Genomic DNA, 14,724 nt, shown 5'->3' with positions numbered 1-14,724 from the left:
CTCCCAGGGCCACATATAAAGTCAGTGACAGAGCTAAGGCAGAGGGAGATAGTGAGTATCTGGTGAGATCTTTTGTAGTTTGGCCTAGAATGAATCATTAGTACATAAGAAAATGCCATACTGGTTCAGACCAAGGGTCCATCAAGCCCAGTATCCTGTTTCCAACAGTGGCCAATCCAGGCCATAAGAACTTGGCAAGTACCCAAAAACTAAGTCTATTCCATGTAACCATTGCTAATGGCAGTGGCTATTCTCTAAGTCAACTTAATTAATAGCAGGTAATGGACTTCTCCTCCAAGAACTTATCCAATCCTTTTTTAAACACAGCTATACTAACTGCACTAACCACGTCCTCTGGCAACAAATTCCAGAGCTTAATTGTGCGTTGAGTGAAAAAGAACTTTCTCTGATTTGTTTTACCCCTTCTAGACCTCTCATGATTTAAACACCTCTATCATATCCCCCCTCAGCCGTCTCTTCTCCAAGCTGAAAAGTCCTAACCTCTTTAGTCTTTCCTCATAGGGGACCTGTTCCATTCCCTTTATCATTTTGGTTGCCCTTCTCTGTACCTTCTCCATCACAACTATATCTTTTTTGAGATGCGGCGACCAGAATTGTACACAGTATTCAAGGTGCGGTCTCACCATGGAGCGATACAGAGGCATTATGACATTTTCCGTACTATTAACCATTCCCTTTCTAATAATTCCCAACATTCTGTTTGCTTTTTTGACTGCTGCAGCACACTGAACCGACGATTTCAATGTGTTATCCACTATGACGCCTAGATCTCTTTCTTGGGTGGTAGCTCCTAGACATTGTGCTCTGCTGGGGATTTTACAATCTCTTGGGGTCCTCCGCATTAAGGAGCCAGCATGGACCTAGAGGTGCCATGGAAGGTTAGATCTTGTATAATCTGCACATGGAAGCTTTCCCCAGGAAAGAGAGAAGCATGAATCCCACCCCGGACCCGGGCCTGCTCTGTCTGAGGGGGTCACCCTACTCCGAAATCCGTGTGCCGGGGGAGAGGGAGCAGAGGCGCAGGGCGGGTTTGGGACCCACGCTGCTGCCCCACAGCGTAAGAGCACGCACGCACTTATAGAGAGGCTCAGGGATTCAATGAAACACCCAGCAAACCGCCCTAAACCGGGGGCCGATTGCATGGGATCAGTGCCCCGAAGAGCCCAGCAATACAAAGCAGGCTTAAATAGTGCCCCCTCCCCCGCCATTTCGCTTACCCTCAGGCCCGCAGCACTCCCTCATCTGCTTTCACCTTCCGGTCCAAATTCCTCCCTCCCGGCTCCTCCCCTGCCCGGCTCCACCCAGGAGCCCTCCCAGAGTCCCAGAGCCATGCGGTATACAGAGGGGGCGCCTCCAGCCGGCCAGACAGGCGTTCAGCACAGCCCCAATGAGTCTGCACACAAGGAAGCAGTGCATGCAGGTGGGGCTCCTGCTGATAGAGAGCATGCGGTATACAGAGGGGGGCGCCTCCAGCCGGCCAGACAGGCGTTCAGCACAGCCCCAATGAGTCTGCACACAAGGAAGCAGTGCATGCAGGTGGGGCTCCTGCTGATAGAGAGCACGCGCTATACGGAGGGGGCGGAGCATGGCCCAGTGAATCTGGTGCTTGGTGGTGGTCGCAGCAGCCCCCATGCCTGCAAGGCTGCTGTGACCAACCCGGGGTCCCCAGTCGCCTTTCTTGTACCAGAGTTTCCCTCAGGGGCATCGGTGCCCCGAGTCCGGAGCTGCGTCGGCGGGGTTGTGCTGCAGCCCAAGGTCGAGGAGGCAGGGCTGCAGCTAGGCCCGCCCCCCACCTTCACCCTGGAGGCCTGAAACTATGCAGGCCCTCCCCCCCCCCCCCCCCCCCCCCCCCCCCCCCCCCTGGCTCCATGCTGCAAGAGCTTCTGATCCTCTGCTGAGGGTCCCCCTACTCCTTGGGCCACTTGCAGCCTGCCTCCTCCCGCAGCCACAGGCAGTCAGCTCTCCAGGAGCCCCTCCACCATACAGGCCCATACAGAAAACAAAATATTGACATTAATTTATTTAACACTTTTCTATACCGACCTTCATGAAAAATGTCATATCAGATCGGTTTACATGTAACAAAGGGTATAACTTAAACAAGAACAATTCCCTAGAAGCGGAAGTTACATATAACAAGGGTAGATAACTTGGAGGCTAGGCTAGTCAGAGGTATAATTAGAGCCCGCGCTAAAAACAGGCGCAAGGGACACTAGCGCGTCCCTAGCACCTCTTTTTGGACATGCACGGGTTCGGAAACCGGACGCCGGCGAAATTGAGCGTCCGGTTTTCAAGCCGCGGGCCCATTTTACATTTTTATTATTATCTTTTACTTTTGGGACTTCCGACTTAATATTGCCATGATATTAAGTCGGAAGGTGTACAGAAAAGCAGTTGTTACTGCTTTTCTATGCACTTTCCCGGTGCCGGCAGAAACTAGCGACTACCTTTGGGTAGGCGCTAACTTCTGAAAGTAAAATGTGCGGCTTGGCTGCACACTTTATGTACTGAATTGAGCGGGAATAACTAATAGGGCCATTAACATGCATTTGCATGTTGCGGGCGCTATTAGTTTCGGAGGAGGGGGGGGGGGGGGTTGGACACGCATTTTCGACCCTTTACTGAATAAGGGGTAAAGCTAGCACGTCGAAAACGCGCATCCAAATGCGGGTTAACAGTGCGCTCTGCTGGAGCGCACTGTACTCTATCGGCCTGTGTGTAAGCATGTGTGACACTGAGAAAATGTGTGTGAAACTGACTATTTGTGTGTTAGCATGTGAGAAAGTGTGTGTGAGACAGGGCATTTGTGTCAGTGAGCATCTGACAAAATTTATTTATTTATTTATTTAGGATTTTTATATACCGACATTCTCAATACAAATATCAAATCAGGTCGGTTTCCATAGAACAAAACTGTTGCGGTTAAGGCGTTACAATAAACAGAGTTTCTGAACATAAGAACTGAGCAATTGTATCAGTGAGTATCTGAGAAAGTGTGTGAGACTGAGCGTTTTTATGTCTGAAAAAGTGTGTGAGACTGAGGATTTGTGTGTGTCAGTCAGTGAGCGTATGTGAGTGCCTGTGCGTATGAGTCAATGAGTGTGTGTGTCAGTGAGTTCTGGAGAGAGTGTGGCTGTGTTAAATGTGTGTATATGAGAGCAAGAGGAGAAAGTCTGTGCACATCCCTCACTCCTGACCATCTCTGAGCTTTTGGAATCAAAAGAAAATGTTCTGAAACCTGTTATTTATTTACGAATGGGGGATTTTTAAATCTTTATTGGTTTTAATTGTTGGGCATTGTCTGCTGTTTTGAAATATTTTATTGGTGTTTGGGAAATTTTTTATACATTTTATATGAAAGATTAATTATCTGATAATCTATTTAACTGTTTGAAATGTGTCGCAGGTCCCCCATTCTCTGTGCTTCAGCCTTAACTAGGAGGGCTAGAGGTCCGGGTGGAGTCCAGATGGGGAGGAAGAATAATCACTAGCTCTTAGATGAAAGTGCATAAATGAACTTTTGAAAATTGCTAAATTAGTATGTTACGTATACACATGTAACTCCTTTGAAAATTACCTCCTCAGTGAGCACATGAGCAGCAGCACAACAGGTTTCTTGTTGAATGAAAGTACTTAGTGAAATATTTTGTAAATGATATATGTGGGCCCGGCCCATGGATTTTACAACACGTGCATGCTGGGTAGCTTTTTTTTTATGTTTTAAGGGGTGTGTGCATATATATGTAAATTATCTTGCATGTGTAATTGGGTACCCCTGGGTCAGTATCCCACAATCCGCCCCACAGTGTTACCCGCCACTTCGGGGCAGGCTAGCTGGGAGATGGGCACAGCGGATGGCACAGGCCGAGGCAATAGCAGGGGCTAAGGTCAGTGCGCCGCTGAGCTCGCCATGTACACCCAATGTAATACCGGGATTAGCAGGTCCAAAACGCCTGCCCAGCCCACTGCGTACCTAATAGCGCCCATCACATGTAAATGCGTGTTGATGAGGATATTAGCTGGTACGCCCGATGTAAAAGGTTACCGCGTGTTGCACGCGCATGTTTTTGCACTAAAAAGTGAATGCCAGCCCCGGAGCTGGCACTAAGGTTCGAGACGTCCCAAGCCATGCACAGAAAAGCAGAAAATACTCAGCTTTTCTGTGCCTCCTTCGACTTAATATTGTCACGCTACTAAGCAGGAGGAAGCAGCGAAGAAAGAAAGTCTATAGAGCGGTCGCTCATTTTACCAGCAACCGCTTTCCTAACCTGCGCACAGCCAGGTGCCCTGGGCGCTCTGTGCCATGGGCGCACAATCTATCCCCGGCGCGTCCTTTTCAGCGCTCGTCTGCTTATTGCATCGAGCGCCCAGGAGAGGTGATTGCGCGCATATTAAAGAAACATGGGTTGAGTTTGGACGCACGTTATTAGCGCGTTGGCATTGCATCGGCCTGTAAGAATGGATTGAGCGCTGGGTTTCAGAGGCGGCAGCCCGGGAGCTGAGAATTAATGGGGGGGTGGGGGATGGAATCAGATCTAGGGGGTCCACCTGAGCCTTTTTTTATCCTTTCCTGAATGAGGCGACAGCACCGTTGCAGCTTTAAAAAGTGACATTCAAGCCCTCTCCCTTTCTTTCTTGTATGCAAATCTTCCTAGTGAGTAATTGCAGTAACTTTCTGTCCTAGGTAACGTCAGGCTGAAGGGGCTTCAGTCTCTGATAAGGCAGACTGCGTGGCCTTTATCTGCCATCGTGCCCGAAGGCTCTGCAACAGTTTTTTATTCTGACAGAGTGGGTCTTTCCCTCCTCTGCAGCTCTGCTCAGGTCTGGGAGTTTCCACCTCCTGTGTGTGCGGTGGCCGATTCACATAAGAGCTCAGGCCTGAGGGCCCTGCGGTTTCCCTTTCCTGCCCTGCTGGGGTGGAAGGAGGGGGCTGGAGGTTGAGGCAGTGTTTCCTGCTGCAGGGAACCTTTTAGCGAGCTGGTCATTCCTTGCCCTGCAAAGGGTTTCGTGGACTATGGAAGATGAGACTGGGTACGCCTCCCTGAGCTTCAAAGGAAGAGGGAAAGCAGCCAATAAAGGTAAAGATTGTTAGCAACTGGGTCCTGGAGACACAGGGAGGTAAAGAGACTGCCCTGAGCTCACTCGGTGCCAGTGACAGAGCCGGGGATTAGAGCTCAGGCACAGGGACATGCAATCACTCTCCCGGGGTCACACACAGAGAGTCAGTGACAGAGCTGGGGATTAGAGCTGAGGCACAGGGAGATGCAATCACTCTCCCTGGGTCACACACTCAGAGTCAGTGACAGAGCCAGGGATTAGAGCTGAGGCACAGGGAGATGCAATCACTCTCCCTGGGTCACACACACAGAGTCAGTGACAGAGCTGGGGATTAGAGCTGAGGCACAGGGAGATGCAATCACTCTCCCTGGGTCACACACTCAGAGTCAGTGACAGAGCCAGGGATTAGAGCTGAGGCACAGGGAGATGCAATCACTCTCCCTGGGTCACACACTCAGAGTCAGTGACAGAGCCGGGGATTAGAGCTGAGGCACAGGGAGATGCAATCACTCTCCCTGGGTCACACACAGTCAGTGACAGAGCTGGGGATTAGAGCTGAGGCACAGGGAGATGCAATCACTCTCCATGGGTCACACACTCAGAGTCAGTGACAGAGCCGGGGATTAGAGCTGAGGCACAGGGAGATGCAATCACTCTCCCTGGGTCATACACTCAGAGTCAGTGACAGAGCCGGGGATTAGAGCTGAGGCACAGGGAGATGCAATCACTCTCCCTGGGTCATACACTCAGAGTCAGTGACAGAGCCGGGGATTAGAGCTGAGGCACAGGGAGATGCAATCACTCTCCCTGGGTCACACACAGAGAGTCAGTGACAGAGCTGGGGATTAGAGCTGAGGCACAGGGAGATGCAATCACTCTCCCGGGGTCACACACAGAGAGTCAGTGACAGAGCTGGGGATTAGAGCTGAGGCACAGGGAGATGCAATCACTCTCCCGGGGTCACACACTCAGAGTCAGTGACAGAGCCGGGGATTAGAGCTGAGGCACAGGGAGATGCAATCGCTCTCCCTGGGTCACACAGTGCCCATAGCAGTAAGGTGGAATTGGGTTTGGGTTTCTGATGGCTCTGCCAGCTTCTCACTGCAAGATAGACCCTGAGTTAGAAAACGATGACAAGAAGTCCCGGTGGTTGTGCTGGGGAACGGGTGCTGGGCAGTAACTTTGGCGAGCCATCAGGCCCGGGGCGGTGGCCGTTCCTGCTGCACCTTGAGACCTTGGGTAAGTCACTTTACTCTTTCTTGCCTCAGGTACAAACTTAGGGGCCGATGCAATATTAAATGCGGAAAGCGAGCACTGATTTTTCAGCGTCCGCTTTCTTAATGTGTGCATGGTGCCCGCGGGGGCGCCATGCAATAAACAAATTAGGGGGTCGCGCTAGCAAGGAGGCGCTAGGGTCGCTTGCGCAACCTTGCTAATGCGACCCCGCGGTTACCGGCGGTCTGCCGGTTATGAACACCGACGCTGAGCATATCAGCGTCAGTGTTCAAAGCGGTCGGCAGAGGTTTCTTTTTTTCTTTATCTTTTAAAGAAGTACAGAAAAGCAGTTTTTTCTTTAACTTTTCTGTACTTCTTTTCAATGCGCTCAGCTACTAACGCCTGCTCCAGGCAGGCATTAATATCTGAGCGATGAATGTGCGTCTCAGACGCACATTTATTTTTTTGCATGCGCAGTGAATGAGCAAGAGGCATGTGATGAACGCTAACTCATTCACTCCGCGTCAGATGCGTGTTGAATAGGCGCTAATCCCCCTGTTGCATTAGGGGTGGATTAGCGCCTCTCTATTCCGCGTCCGACTGCGGATTTTACAGTGCGCTTGGCTGAGCATCGGCCCCTTAGATTGTGAGCTCTCTGGGGATAGGGAAAAACTTACAGCACCTGAAGCAGGAAAAGAAAGAAATCCCCCGATGACAGAAGGGGCTGCTTTATCAGGGGTTATGTGTTAAATTAAGGAGAAGCCGAGGAGAAATCTTGTCGTTCAGTGGCAGGCAGCCGTCAGAGCTTTATAGAGAGGTGCAGTGGAATCTGTTGCACTTTTCTTCTGTGAAGGAGACCCTTAGCCTCTGACAGGAAAGATTTCATTGTCTTTCTCGCCTGGAGCTGCCTGGGAGCCCTGCATCCCGGGTACAGCTTGAGTTGTTCCATCTTTCTCATCGGTGTTTTCCAAGGAGCTTCCCCAGAGCACTGACGCGACGGAGACCAAAAGAGAAAGAACCTTCTCCGAAAGGAGATGTTTGTAAGGTCAAGGAGCTCACAGTCGCCCACAAACCATAAATGTAAAGGACAGTGAATGCGCATAATTAGATAAAGTCCCTAATCCAAGATGCCCGAATCAGAAAAGCTTTAGAAAGATCGGAGCGGAGGGTGAGGATAACCTGCACTGAAAGAAACCAAAGCAAAACTGAATTATTGAAGGAAGCAAATTCAGGGCGCATCCACGGTGTCTGCTCCACCGTCAGCCCTTAAAGAGAGCACTGCCGCCCACCCCCTCCGTATTACAGAATCCAGGGGGGAGGGGGATCAGGACTGAGTGACCCCCCCCCCCTCCCATAAGGGGCATCAGGGCCATCGCTGTAAGGGCAGAGCCTGCACCCGCTGCGGACGAGGCGGTGACACTGCAGGGTGGGACGGGTCCTGGTACCAGAGGCTCTTTTTCTCCCCCCTCCCTCAGTTTTTAGCTTTGCCTGGGTGAAACGGTTTGTTTATTTTGACCTCTTACCCAGCGAGCCTTTAGAAGGGGCTGCGGGCGGGTTTCGGCCTCTCCCGCGGGGATCAGTCCGTTGCGCTCTCTGGCCGGGTCCCCGCCGCCTTTTCTCTAATGCTGCTGTGCACATGTCCTGTGCGTGCATTTCCTTGTGCAACGTGCAGGGCAAGCTTTCCTCCCAATAATTTAGAATTAAATGAGCGTTACAGGCTGATGCCAAAAACAAACAAACAAAATAATGAAAAAGACGGATTTATTTGATAAAGGAGGGAGAGACAGAGGAAGTGTCTCGATGGGAAAGTTACTGTCAGGAAAACCATGAATTTCCCCCATCCCAAAGCTGAAAGGAGCTAAGCATTTACCCAAAGATCCAGAGAACTGGGACTGAACCTTCTTCTCCTGCATCGTCCGGATGGGATTGGATCACACACATAGCAGCCGGCAGCAGATAAAGGGCCATTGGCCTGTCCCAGTCCCTGCTTCCCCATACTTCAATCTACCCCAGATCCCCTCTCCCCTCCCCTCCCCTCCATTGTCCTGGGCTCTCAGCCCTGCTGCCCTCTCTAGCTGTGAAAAGTGATCTTTAAAATGCTCAGCCTGCCTGACCCCTTATTCCACCTTCCTTATCTGAATGCCTCTATCCTATCTCCCCTTTCCCCTAGGGTTTATATGGTTAAGATCTTTAAGTCCATCCCCATTCGCTTTAGAAGGAAGACCCCTGACCATGTTAGTAGCCCCCTCTGGAGTGACCCCATCCTGTTTCTATCCTTTTGGAGGTGGGGTCTCCAGAATTGTACTCAGTATTCCCAGTGAGGTCTCACCAGGTTTTATAGAGGGGTAACATCGCTTCCATTTTTCTGCTGGCTAAAGGAGTCTGAAAAGTGAAAGGATTGGTGAGAAGTGGGGGAGTGGGAGCGATGTGTCTGCAGAGGGGAAAGAAAACGGAGGGAGACTGACAGCAGAGCTAACAGAACTGCCTAAGGAAACCGAATGTCAAACGCTGTGATACAGACAGAAAAGGACTTAACTGTTCCTGCCACACGGGCCGAATCAGTACAGTGCCCTCCATCGCCATTGGACGCGCGTTTTCCCTTACTCCTTATTCAGTAAGGGGCCGAAAATGCGCGTCCAATCCCCCGAACCTAATAGTGCCCGCAAAATGCAAATGCATGTTGATGGCCCTATTAGGTATTCCCGCGCGATTCAGTAAGTAAAATGTGCAGCCAAGCCGCACATTTTACTTTCAGAAATTAGCACCTGCCCAAAGGTAGGCGCTAATTTCTTCAGGCACCGGGAAAGTGCACAGAAAAGCAGTAAAAACTGCTTTTCTGTGCATCCTCCGACTTACTATCATGGCGATATTAATTTGGAGGTCCCGAAAGTTTCCAAAAAAAAAAAAAAAAATATTGAAGTCGGCTCACGGCTGTCGGGTCGAAAACCGGACGCTCAATTTTGCCGGTGTCCATTTTCCGAACCCGCGGCTGTCAGCGGGCTCGAGAATCGACGCCAGCAAAATTGAGCGTCAGCTGTCAAATCCACTGACAGCCGCCTCTCCGGTCCAAAAGGAGGCGCTAGGGACGCGCTAGTGTCCCTAGCGCCTCCTTTTGCCCATTTTTACTGCCGGGCCTCATTTGAATAGAGAATCGCGTGTACAGGAGAGTGGCCTGTGCACGCGCCGGGACAGCGGGCACACAGTAAGGTCCACTCTCCCGCGGACCTTACTGTATCGGCCCGTAAGTTTCTACAAAAAGAAGAAACAGAAGATCTCCTAAACCACCTCTCTAGGCCAGTTCTGTTATTAACTTCTTTCAAAAGTGTAAATGACATTTTTTTATCCAAAATACATCCAATGTGCTGTCAACGCATTGCCACTGTGAGGAGTCCATAAACTGTTTTGAAAAGCCTGTAACCTGTTATTAATCGGGAAAAGCCACTGCTTATCTCTGGGTGTTGGCAGCCTGGGATCTTGCCAGGTACTTGTGACCTGGATTGGCCACTGTGCAAACAGGATACTGGGTTCATTGAATCCACAATCTGACCCAGTATGGCAAGCCTTATGTTCTTAATTGGGAACAGTTTTGCTTGTAGGATCAGAAAGGGGTTTAGTTACAGGGGCAATACCTGTTCAGAAAAGTCAGCGGTCAGTGCCTTAGGAAAGATCCCTGGAGTGTTGGGCCATGTTAAAAATTAAATCACATATTGAGTGTTTTTGCATATAAAAAGCAAGATAAAACCCCTTTACCTTGCTTTTAATATGGAAAAAAGTCAAAATGCAAGGGGAAATGTTTATAGCAAAAAGAATGGATAGAGAAGACCCTGAGATGCATTGGGGAAGTAACAAGAATTGGCTAAAGTAGGTCAGCCAAGCGGCCAGTGGCGAGGGCTTAGAGGAAGTGTGTAAGGCTCAGGGCAGTGCAGGCTTCCTGTGTGGTTAGGGAGGCAGAGATTCAGTGACCGAGCTGCTATTAGAACTCAGGTGCAGTATAGTTCTACGCTTCTTTTATTTATATGTACAAAACCTTAGGCAGCTTACAATAAAACACCCACAATAAAATAACTTACAAATGAAACACGATCAAATGAAATTACAAGAACATCAAGTCACCGGTAGCATTAATAATTAAAATATCATCTAAAATGAAAAACAAAAGCAAATGATGTAAAAGCCGATACAAACAATGCTTTCAATTGCTTTTTCAAATATTTTGGACATTGTGCTCTTTGTACCTCATAGGGTAATAAGTTCCAAAATTCAGGGGCAACACCCAAAAAATGTACTCCTACCAATCTCCGATAAATGGACCAAACGAGGGGAAGGAATGTGAAGAATATAAGGCTCTCGAGGGCAGTATGTTTTGTTTTTTTTTTAACACGTATGTGATCCAAGGAGCTGCTGCTGATAGAGCTAACAGATTTCTAGATAGCAAGACAGCTATAAGTTTAATTTGGTACTGAAATGGAGGCCAATGCAACTGTGCTGACACTGGTGTAATATGCTCCTGAATCGAAAGTCCTGACATCAACCGAGCAGCAGCGTTTTGCAACAGTTGACTTGGCTTAAGGATAATAAGCAAGCAAGCCTGGATATGATGAATTAGAATAATCTATTGCTCTGACTCTCAGCTTACAACTCCTCTGTTCAGAGCTTCCCCATGGATTAGACAGTTATTTTATTTGATGGTAAAATCCTTAGCGGAGCTCTTTTTAAATTTCCACATGAGTAGTTAAGTGGATTTCTAGTCCCCATCTCATTCTCCCCTCTCTCTTTTCAGCCATTGCCGTGTCTCTTTCTACCCACAGATGTTTCCAGGGGTGGGGGCTGTCGGATCTGTGCCATCGTTCTGGGGGTCGTGCTCCTTCTGCAGACGGGCGCCTTGATATCGCTGATCGCCTTGAGTAAGTCCCTGCCCCTCACACACAAACTCCAGGCAACGTGTTTGTTCTTCACAGCACCCTTTCCGGAGCAAGTGAGGGATAAAATAGTTTGCTTTAGATAACAAGATGCATTCATAACTTTCCATGCAGTGGCTCGGTGACAGGAACTTGATATTCATTGCCTGTAGCTTTAAATCCTCTCTCTGGTGATAGAAGCATCCTTTCGTGTGATACCTGTGTGCACAGCTGGCCTGTGACTCCCCCCGGCTCACAGGCTAACACACTCTCCCCCCTGCTCCCCATCCTTAGCTATTGGAATGTGGGGTCCAGGATGTGATGTTGTGGTTGTGATGTGCTGAGGTCATGGTAAAACAAGCCCAGGCTGCTAGACAGGTGTCTATCCTAACACCCTACGGCTTTAGCTGCAAAGGGAAAAAACGCAGCCTGAGCTTCCTCCTCCGGTTTCTGCATGCAGGAACTGAGAATGAAAATAAAATGCAGGAGTTTCCTAATCAGTGAATAAAGCAGATGTGAGCAAGGAGTCAAGGAGCAGACATCTACACATACAGGCAGCACTTAGGGAGGGATTTTTATTATTGGAAAAATACTTAATGCTAATTACAACTATTGATTTAAGATTGCCAGGTCTCTAATCTGACTCATTTGGTCTTCAGGGATCCCCATTAACTGCAGTGGACTGACGCAGACCTGCCAGCATTCAAACCTCAGCATCCAGCAGGACCAGCTGCTGTTGGAGAAAATGGAGGATTATCTGTGTGGGGAGGTGAAGGAAGGTGAAACCTGATGGGGGAAACTTCAAATGAGGGCGAGTAGGCAGGGGGACAAAGCCAGAGGTGTTTAAAATCATGAGAGGTCTAGAACGGGTAGATGTGAATCGGTTATTTACTCTTTCGGATAATAGAAAGACTAGGGGGCACTCCATGAAGTTAGCATGGGGCACATTTAAAACTAATCGGAGAAAGTTCTTTTTCACTCAACGCACAATTAAACTCTGGAATTTGTTGCCAGAGGATGTGGTTAGTGCAGTTAGTATAGCTGTGTTTAAAAAAGGATTGGATAAGTTCTTGGAGGAGAAGTCCATTACCTGCTATTAATCAAGTTTACTTAGGGAATAGCCACTGCCATTAGCAATGGTTATATGGAATAGACTTAGTGTTTGGGTACTTGCCAGGTTCCTATGGCCTGGATTGGCCACTGTTGGAAACAGGATGCTGGGCTTGATGGACCCTTGGTCTGACCCAGTATGGCATTTTCTTATGTTCCTATGTTCCCATTACAAAACAACTCTTGGGAGAGGAAAATCACGAAGGAAAAAGATTGGGAGCAATCTCTACGCTCTCCACTAGATGGAGCCATTACTCCACCTATGTCAGAATAATTCCATGGGAAAATGATTTTTCTCCTCAGAATGCAGAGAATGCAGGGTTAAATTTGCTCCCTCCAGGCCTTTCCGTAAAACATCTTGCCTGGGGTCTCTCTTCAGCTGTTTGTGCTGTATTCATTCTTTGGGTATGTCAGGGTGCTGCTGGCCCTGCCACTGAGGTATCTCTTCAGCTCTTTATACTCTCTTGCCATGGTACAGACTGATGAAACGTTTAAAGCTTTGTGTGCATTTTTGGAAGGACAGAAAAGAGCATCAATAATCTCCTAGGGCTTTCTCTGCCTTCCTGCAGGCTCTCCCTGTGACTTCTGCACCTACGGCTGGCTGCTGTCCCATGGAAGATGCTATTACTTCTCTGAAGAAGAGAGAGACTGGCAGTACAGCCTGGGAGATTGCAGATCCCGGAATTCCCAGCTCCTGACCCTGCACGAGGACTCGGAGATGGTGAAGTACCGCGTCTGGCCACAAGGGCTCCCCACTCAGATTGTGGGCGCAGGAAGTGTGGGGATTAAGTGGGGCGATTATGGGATCATATCAGTGGGAGGTACTGGAGGGGGGGGGGGGGGGGTTGTCTTATAGAAATGATACCCCCACTGCTCATCTAACTGAGGAATGCAGGGGACACTGTCTTTTGATGTCTAAACAGATCTCAGGTCAGTGGTAGATGTGTGTATTTGTGCCATTATAGAAATGAGTATGTCTGCTTTTCTCTGTGTGTTTATATAGCATAGAATGCATGTAGCTCTGTGCATCACAGTGTGTATGTGTATATGTCTGTGTATATATAGCATAGAATGCATGTAGCTGTGTGCATGACAGTGTGTATGTGTGTGTATATAGCATAGGATGCATGTAGCTCTGTGCATCACAGTGTGTATGTGTATATGTGTGTGTATATAGCATAGAATGCATGTAGCTGTGTGCATGACAGTGTGCATGTGTATATGTGTGTTTATATAGCATAGAATGCATGTAGCTGTGTGCATGACAGTGTGTATGTGTGTGTGTGTGTGTATATAGCATAGGATGCATGTAGCTCTGTGCATCACAGTGTGTATGTGTATATGTGTGTGTATATAGCATAGAATGCATGTAGCTGTGTGCATGACAGTGTGCATGTGTATATGTGTGTTTATATAGCATAGAATGCATGTAGCTGTGTGCATGACAGTGTGTATGTGTGTGTATATAGCATAGGATGCATGTAGCTCTGTGCATCACAGTGTGTATGTGTATATGTGTGTGTATATAGCATAGAATGCATGTAGCTGTGTGCATGACAGTGTGCATGTGTATATGTGTGTTTATATAGCATAGAATGCATGTAGCTGTGTGCATGACAGTGTGTATGTGTGTGTGTGTGTGTATATAGCATAGAATGCATGTAGCTGTGTGCATCACAGTGCGTGTGTGTCTGCATTTTCCAGGTTGCCTGGGCATGTTTCTGTGGGTTGTGGGGCATCTGGTACATCACTTCACAAATATGACTTTTGAAATGGCTGCTTTGTCAGAGGCCTCTGGCCCTGCCCCTGGACCACCTCACCCCGCACCTTTTTGCAAGCTCCGGGACTTACGCGCGTCCTGAGGCTTTAGGCCCGGCATGCGTAGGGCTTTTAAAATCCGTCCCTTAACGTCTGCACTGTGGATCACCCCAGCTCAGCCTCCCCCTCCTGCTAACAGCCTCCCAACTCCTTCCCAGCAGGAACTCGTGGACAGAAGGGGAGACGACTTCTTCTGGATAGGGCTTCAGTACAACGGCAGCCTAGGGACCTGGTTCTGGACGGACGGCTCCTCCATGCTCCAGAACACCAGGTGAAGCGTGGCGCCTTCCCTCTCCGCCCAGCTTTCCCCTTATAAAAACCAATTTGTTTTTAAATTCCTTCATGCTAAGAGTCTGATTTTCTTTCCAGGATTAAAGTGAGCGCTGGGGGCAGTGGGTACTCCTGCGGCGTCTACAGGAATGGGAAATTTCACGCTGCGCAGTGCCGCTCCGCGCACAGATGGATCTGCAAGAGAATGGCGGTGCGACTTCCCCTGCACGGCGGCCAGCCCAGTGCCCTGGAAAAATAAAGAGGGACCTTCCCGTCAAACTGCATCTGAGGGATCTGATTTAATAAAGGCTGGAAAATGCTAAGTGCATCGGCA

At 48.9% G+C, this 14,724-nt stretch overlaps 2 protein-coding genes across 6 annotated transcripts in view; one reads left to right on the top strand and one right to left on the bottom strand.

Moving 5' to 3' along the window:
- The window catches only part of LOC115077998 (C-type lectin domain family 2 member L-like), a 15,027-nt gene extending 13,302 nt beyond the window's left edge, over positions 1-1,725 (bottom strand). The window contains exon 1 of one of the 2 annotated variants that reach the window (XM_029580523.1): positions 1,706-1,725. The gene's annotated coding sequence lies outside the window, so the exon portion shown is untranslated. Of the gene's footprint in view, positions 1-1,238; positions 1,357-1,705 lie in introns of those variants that run through there. The other variant, XM_029580521.1, reaches the window with a different exon arrangement.
- LOC115077999 (killer cell lectin-like receptor subfamily G member 1) lies at positions 1,288-14,724 on the top strand. Of its 4 annotated transcripts, none has more exons than XM_029580526.1 (6): positions 1,288-1,441; positions 11,103-11,198; positions 11,852-11,971; positions 12,872-13,023; positions 14,282-14,391; positions 14,490-14,724. In XM_029580526.1, exons 1-6 carry the CDS (start codon positions 1,351-1,353, stop codon positions 14,647-14,649), a joined length of 729 nt encoding a protein of 242 aa, XP_029436386.1. In that variant the 5' UTR covers positions 1,288-1,350; the 3' UTR covers positions 14,650-14,724. The 4 variants fall into 4 exon arrangements, with proteins under 4 accessions (XP_029436386.1, XP_029436385.1, XP_029436388.1 ...); XM_029580525.1 differs by having other exon boundaries at positions 14,279-14,391; XM_029580527.1 differs by lacking the exon at positions 1,288-1,441 and adding an exon at positions 4,857-5,099 and having other exon boundaries at positions 14,279-14,391.

This window comes from Rhinatrema bivittatum, chromosome 16 (genome assembly GCF_901001135.1).
Source record: "Rhinatrema bivittatum chromosome 16, aRhiBiv1.1, whole genome shotgun sequence".
Lineage (NCBI taxonomy): Eukaryota > Metazoa > Chordata > Amphibia > Gymnophiona > Rhinatrematidae > Rhinatrema > Rhinatrema bivittatum.
The sequence above is the reverse complement of the archived record's forward strand: the minus strand, read 5'-3'. Positions and strand labels throughout refer to the sequence as shown.

Coding starts and splice junctions, on each gene's coding strand:
- LOC115077999 (XM_029580525.1), top strand. CDS start 1,351: ATGCGGTATACAGAGGGGGCGCCTCCAGCCGGCCAGACAGGCGTTCAG. Junction 11,199..11,851: donor GATATCGCTGATCGCCTTGA/GTAAGTCCCTGC, acceptor TTTGGTCTTCAG/GGATCCCCATTAACTGCAGT. Junction 11,972..12,871: donor GTGTGGGGAGGTGAAGGAAG/GTGAAACCTGAT, acceptor GCCTTCCTGCAG/GCTCTCCCTGTGACTTCTGC.